The sequence below is a fragment of the Aegilops tauschii genome, chromosome 3, assembly GCF_002575655.3.
Source record: "Aegilops tauschii subsp. strangulata cultivar AL8/78 chromosome 3, Aet v6.0, whole genome shotgun sequence".
Taxonomy (NCBI): Eukaryota; Viridiplantae; Streptophyta; class Magnoliopsida; order Poales; family Poaceae; genus Aegilops; species Aegilops tauschii.
The window spans coordinates 620,140,524-620,157,871 of NC_053037.3; the positions used below are offsets into that span (position 1 = coordinate 620,140,524).

The 17,348-nt window shown below is 50.9% G+C and overlaps 2 protein-coding genes and 1 long non-coding RNA gene across 6 annotated transcripts; 1 reads left to right on the forward strand and 2 right to left on the reverse strand.

Moving 5' to 3' along the window:
• Positions 1-65: 65 nt before the first annotated feature.
• LOC109777307 (uncharacterized) lies at positions 66-2,676 on the forward strand. 4 transcript variants are annotated; one of them, XR_005752959.3, is made up of 3 exons: positions 66-610; positions 752-1,054; positions 1,284-2,676. It is a non-coding gene; the product is annotated as an uncharacterized lncRNA (long non-coding RNA). The 4 variants fall into 4 exon arrangements; XR_002236292.4 differs by having other exon boundaries at positions 752-875; positions 959-2,676; XR_005752958.3 differs by having other exon boundaries at positions 752-2,676.
• Positions 2,677-3,141: 465 nt separating this feature from the next.
• On the reverse strand, positions 3,142-4,622 carry LOC109777308 (histone-lysine N-methyltransferase, H3 lysine-9 specific SUVH5-like). The gene is made up of 2 exons (XM_020335960.1): positions 4,241-4,622; positions 3,142-3,974 (listed from the first exon to the last, which is right to left on the reverse strand). Exons 1-2 carry the CDS (start codon positions 4,620-4,622, stop codon positions 3,142-3,144), a joined length of 1,215 nt encoding a protein of 404 aa, XP_020191549.1.
• Positions 4,623-6,118: 1,496 nt separating this feature from the next.
• On the reverse strand, positions 6,119-7,616 carry LOC109777305 (uncharacterized). Its single transcript, XM_020335958.1, has 3 exons — positions 7,082-7,616; positions 6,549-6,987; positions 6,119-6,179 (listed from the first exon to the last, which is right to left on the reverse strand). The coding sequence occupies exons 1-3, from the start codon at positions 7,614-7,616 to the stop codon at positions 6,119-6,121; spliced, it is 1,035 nt and encodes a 344-aa protein (XP_020191547.1).
• Positions 7,617-17,348: the final 9,732 nt, after the last annotated feature.

A 17,348-nucleotide genomic window follows, 5' to 3' on the forward strand; every position in this document is an offset into this window, starting at 1 on the left:
CCGTGCTGGTGTATTGTTTCTGGACCACGCTTCCCCATCCTCGATCCCCCACCCCACCCCTTTCCTTCCCCGCTCTCGATCCCCATGCTTACCCCGCGTGGTCGCCGCCTCTCCCCGCCCTCCTTGTCTCGCCAGAGTCGCCGCTCTCGGAGCTCCAATCCCAGTCCCGTGCCGGAGTTCAGCCATACGGGAGAGGATCCATGATGCGGCAATAGAGGAGACGCAACAAAGGGGGCGAGTATTCTCCCCCCCCCCGCCCCGCCCTAGCCCTGCCGCCTCCTATTCTATGGCGCTGCACACGGCAGACCCATGCCTCCCATCTCGCGGCGCTGCATAGCGGGGAAGCCCGCACGCTCTAGAGGGGCGTCGGCGCCGCTTGAGCGGCCTATGCTTCCTCTCCTCTCCAATCGCGTCTGCCTCGACCTCGGACCTCACCATCACAATCCGTGGCTATCTGTGGAGGTAGCCACCGGCAAAGATCGAGGGTGTCTCCCTGCCATGGGTGCTCCTGCTCGTGGTGGTTGCCCACATCCCGGCAGCGCGTGGGAGCCAGTGTCCATGGCCAGAGCTGGACTACTTGCCCACGACCTCACCCACCGGCCCATCTGTTGTAAGTATGCTAGCTCCTCCTCCTCTTCTCTTCTTGGATACAGATGCAAAAGGAGAGGTGCAAATCTGAAGATTAGCCATTAAGATATATTTTTTCTCCTTATAGAGAGCCGCATAACCATTTTCTTTGTTAACTATGCAGCTATTGAAAAATGGACATCAAAGACACTCACTCTTGAAGGTGGAGAAACAGTGCACCCTTGTCTGAGATCAAGGAATATTTGGCAGTGCATCCAAAGTTCAATTTGGCTGCAGTGATTTTTGAAGTTGTGCCACAATAACTCTGAACCCCATAAATTCAGTATTCAATCTCATGAGTTTCATAAATTTTTCTGTCATTGATTTGTAGGATATGTTTGCAACAGAAGCTGCAAAGAACAAGGCTGCATACACAAGGGAAAGGAGGCAACCTTTTGATGTACTACAGCGGCTAGGGGGTTGACTGGTAAGCATATGGATGTGTTTTTCCTCATTTGCTATATGTGTTCTTATTCAAAATTCTTAGATCATCCCCATGGTTGAAATTGTTGAAAACTCTTTATTTCGCTTTAGTTGGATCCTACAGGTTAAATAATGTACGAAACCAGGTTGTATTTGCTAGACTATTAGATTCTTTAGCACTTCATACACTAAAATATGTTCTGGTATTGCAACTTGTTGTCTTAAACGAGAAGCTTCTAGCCCTGGGATGGACAAGAAGCTTCTAACCGTCACCAGCCCATCTGCAGGTATGCTAGCTCCTCTTCTATTAATGCAAAAAGGAGATGCTCAAATGGATTGAGTGGTACCCTCCTGAAAGTATTGTAGGGATGGACATATGGATTGATTGGTAGGCCCCTGAAAGCTACACAGATCTGAACCAATAACTTTAATAAGAATGTGTATCCCAGCTCCTTTTATAATCTTGAATCCTTCTCGGTCCTACTAAACTGTAACTCATGTTTATTTTTGGAAACAATATTTTGGACATTCCTAACCTGGTCAAGGGAATGTATTGCCCACCTACAGTGAGAGACACATACGAAGTAGGTCCTACTAAACACCTAAAAGGATGAGTTACAGTAGGTGTGCATAGAGTACTAACATTTTTGCTATCTTTATGCTCCTCCATATGGATGGGAACTAAAAGGATGATGATATTATTCTACCTTTCAATATTTGGTGGCGCATATTTAAGAAAATCACAGCTAAGCATGTCACTTTGTAAAAAGACGCTTGACTAGAATGTATATGTATATAGTTAATAAAATCATAGTGACTGATTGTTTAGTTCCTCTGTTTAGATTAGAGGTGTCTGCATGCATCCAAGTGATCGGTCTTTCCAGCTCAAAAGAGAAAGTGACCGATGTTTTGGCATATTTTCCTATTAGGAATAAATGGACATGCCCATGCACGTATGCACACAGATTTCAGGTTACAGCTTAATTAGGAAACAGATGATACCTCATTGTGTCGTCTTGGTCTAAGAAGAGGGGATATACTTGGTGAATATATATGTTCCACCCGACCGTTAATTTCAGAGAAAAGGATGCACTTCAGTAGCAAAAATTTGATTGTTATGTACTATCTGTAATGCTAAGCATTTATTTGCTAATATCTCCTCATCTGAATTTGTATTTTGTGCCATTTGGCCTTTTAACTATATGGGCATCTGCAGATGGTCTGAAAACCAAGATATGCCACAGATAATAACTATACGGGCTGCTCCAGATGGACTAAGAATGGAACCATATCCTAGGCCTACATGCTAATATTGTACAGCAATGAATATCTTCACTTATTTATACTTAATCAGTTGTGTAATAATAAGCGTGATATTAGCTTTCGTACCCATCTTCATGGTTGAAATACTTTTCTGCAATCTGTGACACATTTGCTTCAGTTTCCATATGTCTTGCTTCATGCTATCAACATTGTTAATCATTTATCTTTATCTTTCTTTCCCTTTACAGCCTACTTGAATGGATATGGTTCCTGAGAGACCATTTCTTATGCATCAGGTCCTGAAGGTGGATGTTGCTTGTTTAGATATCTATGATTCCAAATTATTCAAAACGGTTCATGTTATACTGGATGCTATTTTATTGAGAGTGGCTTCGAACAATATGGCATGAACATATTTGTTTTCTCTTTGGCCAATAATGAAATGATCTTTGTGCATATAAAATGGTTATCGATACCATAATTCTTGGTTTTAATTAGCTTTTTGCGCTAACCGGTTTAAGCCATTCTACTATCTGTAATACAATCCACATTGCATCATCTTTTCATTTACGTCTCTTACTTATTCACTACTAACATTCCTTCTAAATGGCTTCTTGCGCCATTGGCGCAACCGGGTCATCTAGTATTGTAAATCAAGCTAGGGTATAGTCCGTAAGAGAGAATATTGTCGCCAAACCAATAAAGTTTTATCATGGCATAATAAATCGTACACAAGAAAATCTAGTACTGAAAAAGACTTTCGCCTCGTTTTATAACATGGCCGAACCGATACAAGGTGATGACGAAAACCTCTACAAGAAAGAAAATCTAGTACAACCATCCAGTGCACTCAACAGAGCCACATAAGCATCGTTTCTTCTTGATGTTACCTTCAGAGTCATGGACCCCATCTATGGTATAATTATAGTCATATGATAGTGGTTCAAGAGGCTGAATATCCTCACAAGCAAAGAGCATGATGTGAGGCATACCCTTGTTGTCATGGTCATAAAGGACATTTTGTGTGAAAAGGTTAGGGGTGCAGCTATGGTTGATGAACCTTGCAAGGTTGCCACATTTCAGTGCGTCCACCGCAAAGAAATTTTCTTCCTCTTCCCCAGGGCCATTCCTAAGTGAGGGGATAGTCTTTTGTAAGTTATCCCAGCGGGATACATCATAATAGTTGTTTCCAATAAGGAACAAGTACTCATCATTATCCCTCTCCTGAGCATCTTCGTTATCCAACAACTCCCCTATATATTCACACACAAAACGTCCCGTAGGTATAAAATCAAGGCTTCGTACTCCCCAACCCATCGATGCTGTCTTGAAGACTTGAAGGCGAAAAGCAATTCCATGTTGGCCCACTCTATTGCGACAAGTTGGAGGGCACTTGCATGAAGGTCCACACTCGTAAATAAGAGGTTTTTCCTCTAGGAGACCACCGGTCTTTCTGAAAGGGGTCTTCCCTCCATTTTTCATTACACATGCACACTTTTGCGAGTCCGAACATGGACCAACACAATCACAACCCGATGGAGGATCTAGCTGATACTTCCCGAGGTATTGTATGTGTGAAATGTAGAAAAATGGAGCTGGGGCCTCGTTTGATATGGAGTTGATTGCAGATATAGGGATCTTCTCGAGACCTGCCGATATATCTACAGTAAAAGTTCCATTGGATGGTTCAGCCATTCTCTTTCCACAAGTTGTTGAATGTTGATGCGCGGTTGCCCCGACAATCTTGTCAGATGAAAAGTGCTAATATGTTTGTCTTCCCTCAGTTTCTCTTTGCAAAATTTCTCGACCAAATATAAACCACCATAAACATAGTATGTAAGCTCCTCACGGCCGGTGATAACAAACCTATAAATGACACGCACATGTGTTTTGGTATCCATACTCTGCTTTAGCGCCAAGTCGGTACCTTCCATCTTCTGACCAGTGGTGGCAGCCACAGACCCAACATGTAGCAAGAAATCCAGATTGTTATTTTGGACAGACTGTTGCGCGTACGACACAATGCTAACGGCTAGACATGTCGTGCCCCCGTTCCGGTTGATGTAATCAACACGCGACTGCAGTTTACGATGGAGACCAACAAGGAAAAGCTCGGCGTCCGAATCAAACACGTCACCAACATGAACTCCAGGGACGCCGCCCACGTACCTCCTATCATCAAATTCAACACATAGCCTCTCCCTGAAGACTTGAAAAGCTGCAAGATCATGTTCGTGTTTGTTGCATTTGGCCTTCTCTTGGGCCAGAAGCTTCCCGTAAATTACCCGGAATTCCTGCAAAGAAGCCATGACGCTTTCTCTGCTGATGGCGACTCTGTTCTTTGGCATTGCACGATGACGACCACCGTTTTCAGCCTTCGTCTTCTTGGGTACAGAAGCAGCAGCTCCTATATGTTTGGACTCATCTCTGGACTTGGAAGTTCCAGTTGCAGGAAGTCCATGAGATCCGTCGTCCTGGCTTAAACCCTGTGACCGCGGCCGCTTGTACCCAATCTGAAATCTCCATGGCGCTACGGTCTTGCGCCCCTTGCGGCAACCACCCGTACCGAATCTCGTCGCCAACTGTTCTCCCACATAGCGCCGTTTGGTTTGGCGGCCACGTTTGGCTCCCCGGTGCCACCATGGCCATAGAGAGCATCATCGAAGTTGCAGACCTTTGAGGTCGCCTCCATGGGAAGTTGCAGCTGCAGCCCCACCTGGAGACCTGCACTACACAGATTAGGCGTCATCGAAGATTGAAAATAGAGGGGACTAGGCGGTTGGGGATCGTGTTGTACCTGAAGGAAACGGAGGAGGAGGAGGAGGAGACGAGATCCGCGTCTCAGGTGGCCGCCGTCATACTCGTCGTGAATTGGAATTGCCGGCCGTGGCTCCTAAACTTATGGGAGATTTTGTTAGCAGCCCCGTACGAGATAAGTTTGTTTAACCCCCGAAACTATTGAGGTACGTACGTGCGCGTCCCGGTGTCCCGAGCGTCCGGCCGCAGCCCCGTAGCCGTAGGTACGTACGTACGACCTTTGCCCGATTTATGTATCTGTTCAAAGGCGCATCGGATGGAGATTGATCGTGCCAATCCATTACGATCCGATCCGATCCAGCCCGCCTTCTTCGCCGCAAACGATCGAGGACCCTATCAATGGCATGTGGCGGCAGCGGCCGGCCGCGCTGGTCCGAGCTCCCCGAGGACATGCTCGACAAGATCTACCGTGGCTGCGTCTCATCTCCGTATGACCGTGCTCGCTTCGCCGCCGTCTGTGCGTCATGGCGCGCCGTCGCGTCGTGGCACCCCGCGCTACCAGCTCTCCCCCTCCTGCTACCCTGGACGGGCGACGCCGAGCGTGACCGAAAGGCGCGAGCATACAGCCTCCAGGACGGCCGCGTCCTACGTTCCCCTCTTCAGGGGTTGCCGTGCGGCAAGCGGCTGGCCGGATCCCACGACGGTGGCTGGATCGCCGCCGCAACCGGCACTCATGTCGTCATCGTGAATCTCTTCTCCAGCGCTCAGGTGGAGCTCTCCGCCAAACAGAGCATCATTGGGTGTAAATGCCCAACCAAACGGCTGCTGGCATTCAATCAGAGAGCCAATCTTGTCTCCGTTCAGAAAATCATCTTCTCGGAGGACCCCTCCTCGAGTGAATGCATCCTTGCTGCGATAACCACAAGATGCAAGATAGCGGTATATATGCAGAATTGGCAGTCCGAATCATGGGTGGACGACAAGAGGATGTGGCGCTTCCGAATATGAGGAGATCACAGACATCGCCTTTTGCAACGGCATGATCGATCTATGCCCTTATGTCCGGCAAATTGTTTAGGTTCAACATCAGCACGAATGAAAACGGTGTTCTGATTGAAAAGTGAGAGTTCTTGTATGTGCGGTTTGAGTCCCGGTACCACCAAACATACATCTTGGAGCTATGTGGCAGACTAGCGATAGCTGTGGAGTCCCCGTCATACGTGGGCTGCTTCAAAGCTAAAACTTTTAGGGTTTTTGAGCTTGCCGATAGAGGCACAACGCGGCCAATACACCACAGGTTCAAACGGATAGAGGTGACGAGTTTGGGTGACCATGCTTTATTCTTGGGTCCAACATGCAGCAAGGCGGTCCAACATGCTATTCTTGTTGAGGTAACGAAATCCGCGTGACATGATCTTCTCCAAGCGATGCATGCCTTTACTTCCCTGCAGTACACGACGCAACCACAAAGGTCCAACCTCGGTAAGCTCTCCACATCATCATAGAACGGCAAATGTCCCTCGGAATAGTAGATGCGGTTTCTCTCCACCCCGCCACGCCTGCCCGTGCCCGGCATGTGCACCGCCTTGCAGCCTGTTGGCCCCAAGAACAAGGCATAGTCTCCCAGGCTTGTCACCTCTTTCAGGTTGTAGAGCTCGAACACCCTGAAAAATAGATCTTTAGAATAGCCGCTTGTTGGTCCGACCTTGACCGCAATCACCGGTTTGCCATGCAACTCGAAGATGTATTTGAAGATAGAAATCGCATCGAGCTCGAAGAATTGCAACACGGTCATTGAGACGGTTTGATGGTAGACACTGGTGACCTCCGGGGTGTCATCTTTGTATGAGTTCATGTCAATTATGAGAATTTGATTCTGTGTAAGGCCATGCAGCCTTCCATTGCAGAAGGCGATGTCTGTGAGCGCCATACCATGCATAAGCGTGGCTGTGCCACATTCCTTGTGTTGTCCACCCGCCGGGAGAGCCAATCGTGCAAACCGCTATCTCACACAGCGTGATCATCGCAGCGAGAATGCAGCCGGTCGAGGAAGGTTCCTTGGAGAAGATGATTTTTTTAGCGGAGACGACCTTTTTAATGGGGGTGGCAGCGAATGGCCTCGGGCTTATGCATCTACAGAAAATAGTCCTCTTTTTCTCGGAGAGAGGCACCGCCGCACTAGAGAAGGGGTTGATGATCGAGATCCCGGATCCGAGCGTCTCGCCGACGACCCAGCCACCCTCGTGGCCTCCGACGAGCCTAGTGCCTCTCGGGAACGAGAGGAGTGGGACGCGCAAGGCCCTGCCATCCTCGGGGCTGTACGCTCGCGTCTCCTGGTCGTAGTCAGCATCACCGGTGAAGGGGAGGAGCAGCGGGAGGGCGGGCAGCGCAGGGTGCCATGACGCGACGGCGCGCCAGGACCTGCAGACCGCCCTGAAGCGGTCATGGTCATACGCCGATGAGCACCTAAGGTATACTGCGTCGAGTAGCTCGTCCGGGAGGTCGGACCACCCTTGTTGGACGCTTCCGCCGGCGGCGGCGGCCATGTGATTACCCCTTGATGGTTGCAGCAAGAGGGGCGGTGGATCGGATCTTTTTTCTTTGCAGGCTAATTGGAGAGCTTTATTCATATAAAAGCATTCTTAGAACAATCAGCCTAAAGTCTGGTTACCAAGAAGCTTGGAGTTTCATCTAGCCAGCTATATGTAACATCCAGTGCACAAGCACGTTTAGCACATAGATGCGCAGGGAGATTAGTTGATCTACTTACATGGCAAATATCAAAAGATGTAAAGTAAGTACTGAGCTTTCCTATCTCATCTAATAAGTAGGCCACAATAGAACGAGAATTGTGGCGAGAATTCCAGAGTGTCACCAACTCCGAGCAGTCCACTTCCATTAACACATGGGAGAAGCCTCGGAGAGAAGCAAAGCGAACACCATCGTGCAAGGAAAGACCTTCCATAATTAGGGGGTCCGTGATCCCCGAATAAGGCTTGCACCACGCACCAAGTAGAGCAGAGGGAGAGCGTGCAACTCCTTCCGCACCCTCCCCCCCCCCCCCCCCCCCCCCGGCCGACCGCCAGGTTCAGTCCGCCGTCAGTGTTAATTTTGACAAAACCCTCGTCGGGCGGGCGCCATCCAAAGCCAGGCAAAACCTGTGCATCTTTGCGTGGTAGATGAAGGAGTGCAATGGCCTCCTTAGTGGCTTGTATGGTAGACATGGGGTCTCTACCCTCTTCTCCATGCTTGATGCGGTTCCTGGAATGCCAAATGGACCACATAATGGTTGTGATCATTGCTCAATCATCAGAAGAGAAACTTGGAGCACAAAAGTGATATCCCGCGCCCATGACTCGGAATGAAAGTTGGAGAGCCGAAGTCCAAACCACGCACAAGCCTCTTCCCAGAAGCGTTAAGCGTGTGGACAGTGTAATAGTGCATGTTTCAGATCCTCGTCCGTCGCTAGACATACTTTGCATTGGCGAGCCTCCGCGGTGGATCGGATCTGGCCGTGGCCAAATCAAGTTTGGTATGCGAAGTGCTTGACGGAACGTACGCATATACTCCTATTTATCACGTGCATGAGGTATATATAAGAGAGAAGATTATGTTAACCACGCAACTACAAGGTTTGGGACATATAGGTGCGGCTCCGTTTGTCTCACGTTCGTTGGGCTCTTTATCACTGGCTTTACAGACACAGATACAATTCTTTTTTCCCTTTTTTGACATGACAGACACAATCCTTGGCCGCCATAAGGAAGGAAGATCAGCCGATGATCCGCTCCATCTGTGCGTACGTATATCAGGCCCAACCGCCCAAGGACATTGACGTGCGTACAACTCTTTTCGATCAATCAATCTCTCTCGCAACACAACCCTACACGTACGAGCTCCAACCATCGATGGCCGGCGACGTCCAAGGGCGGTGGCCGGACCTGCCCGGCGACCTCCTGCGCTCGATCTACGGACTGTGCTCCTCGCGGCGGTCTGCACGGTCGCGTCGTGGCATCCAAAGCCGCCGGCCATCCCGCTACTGGTCCCGTCGACCAGCAACGGCCAGCGTGACCGGGCGATCGATGCGGGCGTACAGCCCCGAGGAGGGCAGGGTCTTGCGCAACCCCCTGCCGTGCTTCCCTAGGGGTTGGCGGATCGTCGGATCCCATGGCGGCGCATGAGTTGCTGCCGTCCTGGGACCCCAGGTCGTGCTCGTAAACCTCTTCATGTGCGACAGACTTTGCATGTCGATGTCCCACTACTCAAGAAACCACTAGCAAGATCTTCATCAAAAAAATTATCTTCTCCAAGAGCCCTTCCTCACAAGGCTGCATCCTCGCCGCGATAACCACGAGATGTGGTATTGCGGTCCATACACTTGGATAAAGACGGGTGGACCACACGAGGATGCGAGCCTAGCAGACATTGCTTTCTACAACAACGAGCTCTTTGGCCTCGTGAGTTTTGGGATGTTATATAGGTTCGTGCTTGGCCGAAACAGCTCTGGAGCTCTAGTAGTCACCGCAATCAATATAGTAACTTTCGACATACCCATCAACGGGCATGGACATGGGATGCTACACTATGCCTACTACATAGTGGAGCTGCGCGGCAAGTTGGCGATAGCGGTGCAGGTCAGCCATTACAAGGCTTAGAGCATCTCCAGCTGTTCAGCCCCCCAGGGCGCCGAAAAAGAGCGGCCTGAGGATGAACCGGCGCTAGATTGGCCCCTGGGGGCGACCTAACTCCCAGCCACGCCTCCCAGGCGCCGTCCCCCAGCCGCGGCAAATTCAAACGTAGTCATTCCCGCTCAAAAAATAGACGACACAAATTCGGCGTACAAAAAAAGAAAGGACGCGCGTGCGCATCAGACGACGAGGTCGGCCTCTGGCGTCGGCGGAGTCGGCGTGCGCGGGCTTGGGGTCTCTATGCTGGGCGGCGTCGGCGTGGCTTCTGTGCTGCAGGGAGACGCGGCGGCATCATCGCTCGGGCTTGGCGTCGGCGTCGGCGTGGGCGTGGGAGTTGGCGGCGCCGTCGAGGGAAGCTGGTTCAGGATGAGGCCACACTCCGCCAAGTACCACGCCTTGAGCGCCTCGTCGTTGCTCTGGAGCATGTCCGCCCCGTCCAGGAAGAAAGCCAGGTCGGTGTTTCTCTTCTTCGCGGCGACGTTGGTCCAGAGTAGGTCGAGCTTGACGGCGCTGCTCGACAACAACGCCGACCACCGCGCCTCGGTCTTCTCTTCACGTAGGGCGGCGCGGGCCTTTGCGTCGGCGAGGCAATGCTCGATGGACTCCTGCACTCGAGCGGTAGCCGCGTCGGCGTGTTTCCCCTTCTTGGCCCCTTTATTGCTGTCCGGGCGCCCTTCTGACGCGCTCGGCGTCGGCGCGTCCGGCTTGTATGTCTCCTTGGCCTTGTCGAGGGTGCGCCGGACTTCCGCTCACTTCTCGCACTTGTCAATGCGCTTGTAAACGTGGAGGTACTTGAATTTGGCGTCGCTGTTGCCCTGCCGATACATGGCGAACATGCGCAGCAGCTGCGCGGAGGAACAAACAGTTGGCGGGCGCACACGGCGAAGAGAAGCAAGAGACCGGTGTGCCATACCTGATCCTCAACGCTGGCGCTGGCTCTCCGGGCGAGCCGCGACCTCCTCGACGATCCCATGCCATTTGTTGGACGCCCCCTGGATGAGCCCCCAATGGTTCGCCATCGCCTTCACCCCGCGCTGCATGTAGACGCCTTTAAAGTAGGGGTCGACGAGCGTGCGCTCGTCGAACTCGGTCTTGATGCGCTCCCAGTACGTCTCGATGCTCTAGTTCGTGCCGATGGTCGGGTTAAGGCAGACAACTTTCCACGCTTCGGCGAGGCACTCCTGCTCCTTGGAAGCCCACTTGATGCGAGGCTCGCCGGTCCTGGCCGCCCGCTTCTTCTTCTTGCGCCTCCTCGCCGGAACATTCACCGGCTCCTCCTCCTCTTCGTCGTCCTCCTCCTGCTCCTCCGGTTCCTCCTCGCCGTAGACGTAGCCGAGCTCACCGTCCATGCCGCCGCTGAGATCCACCGTGTCGTCCGGGAATCCATAATAGAGTCCGACCACAACGACCGAATTAATTATCCTCATCGAGAAACTTAGACGACGAACCCGGGGGACGCGGCGGCCCTGGCCGAGCCTGCCGCGATGATGTCGTCCATGTCGGCGTCGGTCCCGTTGGTGTCGTCGAGGTGCGAGAAGGGCAGCGCGCCACGGCGGAGAGGGGGTGTCGGGGAGGACGCGTAGGCCGGCGGCGAGTAGTTGTATGGAGGGTACTGTACGCCGGCGAAGGCGGGCGAGGGCGTGTGCTGGGCCGGGTGTCCATGGGGGAAGGTGACGTCGGGGTTGAACCCACCGTGCGCATCCCCGGCGGCGTAGCCCGGCGATGGCGTGCATCCCCATGTCTGCGGCGACGGAGAGCCGACGGCTCGCTGGCTCTAAGGCGCGTACTGGGCATGGTTGCCGGGTGGATTCATCATCCCCACGCGAGTCCCCTCGGCGTCGGCTTGGTCCGCCGAAGCCACAGCCGCACGCGCCGCGTTGTCACGGGCCTTCTTGGCGATTGCCCTGTTCCACCGGTCGGCGGTGACAGCCTCCCGTCGCTGAACTTCCGCCCTCCACTCGGCGTTTGTCATGCCCGGTGGCTTGGACGGCGGTGCCCTCGGCTTCCTCTGCTTCGGCTGGCGACGGAGGCGGTCGCGGTTGCCGCGGCGCGGGGGACGACGTACTTCTTCGGCGGCATGGCGGCCGGCTAGGAGGCGAGCGGGAGGGAGATTGGCAGGAGGAATGGAGAGAATGGGAGGGAAGTGGGGGAAAAGCGGGAAGAAACGGCGGGAAGAGGTGCTTAACTCGCCGACAGGGCGGCCCCGCGCCCCTTTTCCCTTGTGCCGGCGCCCCCAGGCGCTCCGGGTTCGGCTCTGGTTTGCCGGCACCAGTTTTGGCCCGAGCCGGCGAACAACGGGCTACTGGAGGCGCGACTGGGCCAATTTTTTAGCGTCGGCGCGTCAAAAATTCCTGGGGAGGGCCTGTTGGGGGCGGGCTGGAGATGCTCTCATAATTGTAGGGTGTTTGAGCTTATCAACAGCTCCACGAGATGGCCACACAAATACACATGGTCAGAGGTGACTAGCTTGGGCGACCACGCGTTATTCCTAGGGCCAAGATCTTGCAAGGCGGTACAGGTTTCAGGCGTTGGTATGCACAGCATTGTGGAAGCGAACCGTATATACTACTCCTCTCGTCACGGTGACGTCGTGGACTGCTTAGCTATATTGGATCTCGGTAGCTGCGCCATTTATTGTTGGGAAAGCGATAATGTGGATGACTCGGAAAGGATCATGTCACGTGGATACCTTTACCGCGAGAAGGATGAAAACTATGATTATGGTGAGAAGGATGGTGGTAATGGTCATAATACTTGTACCTGGGTTTTGCCTCCACAAATGTAACTTATCTGCTCATGCATATACCAAGTTATTATCTTAGGTACTAGGAGTGGCATTTATGTACTTTAGAGTATATTCTCTAACTAATTTTGTGTTTGGGATACTGTTATCATCACTCCAAACAATGTGCCTGCAAAATATAAACTTACCCTATTATAAACAATGTGATGAAGAACGTGGAAAATATAGGAGTAAACATGGAGGTTTTGTCAAAGCTTATATCTTCTTTCAAGCATATCTACGCAGATGTAGCAAGTTATAATCTCTGATGGTGGTACAAATAGGAGAATTTTTTCAACTTCGCAAGAAAAGAACTAGAGACAACTTTATTCAACTAGCTGGGCGCATATATGCATGTTACCATTAGTAACTTTAGACTACTTTTTTCCGAGACAAAAATATATTGAACGATGTAGAGCTTGGACCTACATGGAGCTGTAACGACGATGGTTTTACGGTTTCAACTATGAGGTATTTGGATGCAGAAAAAAATTGAGGATTGCCCGGTACTTATGATAAAATTTGGCTCCGTGACTACGTATATACGTAGGTCCAGAGAGGAAGAATATGAATGACTCACACATGGTTGTTAGTTCAGTCAGCTATTTTTCATGATTTGATTTGATTATATGAGAAATCAACAGTGTATAAACTATTAAATTATAAGAAAAAATAAACATACATGTCATTATAAATAACTAAGATAAAACATAGTAACTATAGTAGTTACTTGGATAGAAAACCAAGTAAAGAGAATGAATATTACCCCTATATATGATACTCCCTCCATTCTCTTATACAAGGCCACAAACTCAGATTACAGATACCAGGATAAAATTAATGACTGCTTTGCAAGCCAATTTTTCTTTTCGTTAACCGGGATCATTAATACTTCACATGCATTCAAGGAAGAATTGGAAGCAAGTAGCTAAGTGTCATTATGACTACATATATGCAGTGGCGTATCTAGGATTTGAAATCAGGGTGGTCCTTCTAAAAAAATTAACAACAAACATGACATATGAACATTCTAACTAGTTACCAGACAGTGCCACCGGTCTGCGCGCGTCGATCAATCTGCGTCTAACTTTGAGACTCCACTGCTCCATGCCGCCAATGACCCACCGTCTTCAATGCGGTTGATGTAACACCGATCCACCTGTTGGCCTCTTCAATGAACCACTGCTCCAAGACGATGCCCCCAGGAGGGATAACGGCACCGAAGTCTCAGTCATCATCCGATCCGGGAGACCTAGATCTAGGGTTTTCCCCGAAACAGCTACCACCTGGAGGAAGATGGGCACGCCATCTGCAACTGCCGACGCACCCAAGCGGTGCCCACCACCACATAGCTCACACGACAACGCCTTCAAGAAGTACACGACGCCAAGAGCGTCGTCGCTTCGCTAGGGTTTTCACCCCAGAGACCGTGAGGTGGCAAAAGGTAGGGCGGACCAGATCGACGTCTCCAAGAAGAAAAACGGCACCCTCAGGTGTCATCGCCGTCGCGGCTGGCATGAGCCGACCTGGGAATTATCTCAATCCGGATCCCCACCTCCCACTCCGTCTCAACCCGGGACCGGCTAGCAACACGGCAATGTCTGGTAAGACGTAGTGCACACAACGTGGGTTGGAGGAAGAATAAGCTCGGTGTCATTGGATGCCGGGGCAGCAAGCCGTGGCAGCGACCCACCGGTGAATCGTCGGCCATTCGGCCTGATCCCCGGCAGCTGCTCCAGCAGCCGTCACATAACTGTACAAATGCATTGAGCGTATAAATGATCCTATTCCTACAACTAGGTTAAGTGGTTAACCGTAATAAGTCACAAGAGGGGATTACCCTATCTGTTTCCAACTCAATGATACAATATAACATTTATCATGTACAAGTACAGGAACAAGATTAGATAATTAATTGCTTGCATGTGTGTACACCATGGAACATACCTATACCTCCCCAAAAAAAGAAAATTACATAATTTTAAGAATAGGGATATTACCCCCTTTTAACATAAGATGGAGATACATGCAGGAAAGAGGAATTAGAAGTCTGGAGGTAGAACCCAAACACACCTATTAGCGTTATCCTCATGACGGTAATGGTGTCTTTGTGATATGATCATCTCCTTGAGATCCACTCCTTTGATTTTTTTTTTCATAATACACAGTGTAACTGTGAAGGTCCAACACCTTTAAGGACTCTACATTCTCGTCGGCACGTAAATGTAGCTTGGAGTAGTAGACGTGGTTCTTCTTCACCCTGCCGCGTCCACCAGTCACGGGCACATGCACCGTCTTGCAGCATGCTGGCTCGACGAATAAGGCTTGGTCGCCCAGACTCGCCACCTCTACCCATCTGAACCTGTATTGTATTGATAGTGTTGTGCCACCATCGACCAGCTCAAAAACCCTAAAAGTTTGAACTTTGCAGTAGCCGACCCACAAGGAGAACTCCGTGGCCATCGCTAGCTTGCCGCGTAGCTCGAAGATGTATTTTTGGTAGGACGAAAACATGCCCACATACAAGTCCCTTATCGTTTCAATACGAACTCCATTTTCATTCGTGCTAACGTTGAACCTGAACAATTCGCCCGACATAAGGGCATAGCCGCATAGATCATGCCATTGCAAAAGGTGATGTTCGTGATCTTCCTCATATCCAGAAGCGCCACATCCTCTTGTCGTTCAACCACGATTCGGACTGCCAATTCTGCATACCGCTATCTTGCATCTTGTGGTTATCGCAGCCAGGATGCATTCACTTGAGGATGGGTCCTCCGAGAAGATAATTTTTCGGACGGAGACAAGATTGGCTCTCTGATTGAATGCCAAGCGTTTGGTTGGGCATTTACATCCAATGATGCTTTGTTTGGCGGAGAGCTCCACCTGAGCACCGGAGAAGAGATTCATGATGATGACATAAGTGCCGGTTACAGCAGCTATGCAGCCACCGTCGTGGGATCCAACCAGCCGCTTGCCCCACGGCAACCCCCCGAGCAGGGAACTTAGGGCCCTACCATCCTCGAGGCTGTATGCTCGCCCCTCTAGGTCGCGCTTGGCATCGCCCGTCCATGGTAGCAGGAGGGGGAGAGCTGGCAGCGCCGGCTGCCACGACGCGACGGCACGCCATGACACACAGACGGCGGCGAAGCGTGCACGCTCGTACGGAGATGAGACGCAGCCACTGTAGATCTTGCAGAGGAGGTCCTCGGACCACCGCCGCCGGCCGCCGCCGCCACATGCCATTGGTAATGATAGGTCCCCGATCGCTTACGTCGAAGACGGTGGACTGGATCGGATCGTAATGGATTGGCACGATCAAACTCCATCGGATGCGCACGATCAAAACCTTATATATACAGATACATCAATAGGGCAAGGTCGTACGTGCACCGGACGCTCTGGTCACCGGGACGCGCACGTAGGTACGACACGTACATGCAGCTCCAGTTTTAATTTGTAGCTTGACCAATGGTTTCAGAAAAGTAGAAAAAAGGTACTCTAGTATTCTATTCCTTTTTTACTGGATTTATTTCTACTTGATTATTATACTACTCTAGTTAATTACTTTAGGAGTATCAAAAGGAGGCCTTTTACGGTAAGGACGAAGAAATATCAGCCATCCAATCAGTAGATCTGATGGTCCAACGTGATCAATACTTGTCCAGCGAAGGAGTAGTATTTTTTCTCCGACGGGCAAAATGGGCAGAGGGAAAAAACGCCTCCCGCACGAGATTAAAATAAAAAATAAAATCCCGCACACAGAAAGGGTATTTTGGGGAGATGGAAATTTGCCCACCCCGGCATCTAATTTTCTCCTGCAGATTCGCTAAAGAAAAAATCTCTCTCGCACACACCACCAGTCGCTCGGCGGCGCACCCACCCACTACATCTCCACACCAGATCCACTCACTCGGCTGCGCGCTATTCCAGGCCGCCGCCGGCAGCCAACTGAGCTCCTCCTCGGCTGCGCGCTATTCCAGGCCGCCGCCGGCAGCCAACTGAGCTCCTCCTCGGCTGCGCGCTATTCCAGGCCGCCACCGGCAGCCGGTACGTCGACACTGGAGACCGCCAAATGGCGGCGTCTACCACCAGATCGCCGGTAAAACCCGCAGCGCCGCCGGCCAGCGAGGCCGGGCGCCAAGATGGAGGCTATGGAGGGCGGACCCCGGCACTTCTGTGGCGCTCGTTGGACTAGTACGGTTGGCGGCGGCAAGCGGTGGCGGGGGGAGCAAGGTGCGGCCGCCTGGTTGCCTCCTGCCGTATCAGCAGAGGAGAAGCATCTGGGAGAAATTGCGGCGTCGGCTCTGGTGGAAGGCAGGTACGGCAAGCACCTGGCGTCGCTTCAAGAGTGGATGAAAAAAGGTGTTCCCCCATGTGCGTGCACTCCAGCTGCTGGCCGTCGACGAGGATCATCACCCACCGAAGACGTATGTCTCTGTCCTCTCCTCTGTTCATAGAAAGTGGAGCACACCGGCATGATGAGAAATTGCAGTTGGAAGTGAAATTTGATCTTTTGAATCTCAAGTTTCTATCAACTCTATAACAAGATACTTGAAACTGTTGAATTAAATTCTGTTAACTCCCTTCTAATCAAAAGAAAAAAAGATTTGAAATAGGGAAATACTGAGTGGAAACTGGGGAATTGCAAACAAGTCTTTGTTACAGACAGAAAAGGTGGCTTAGGGATGTGGCAGTGAACATTAGGAAAACTATTGCTAGATCACCACTTCTCAGTTTTTCTATAACAGAACCAATCCTTTCGTTAATAATTTTTTTCCATACTTCTTGTATGAAATAATAATTCA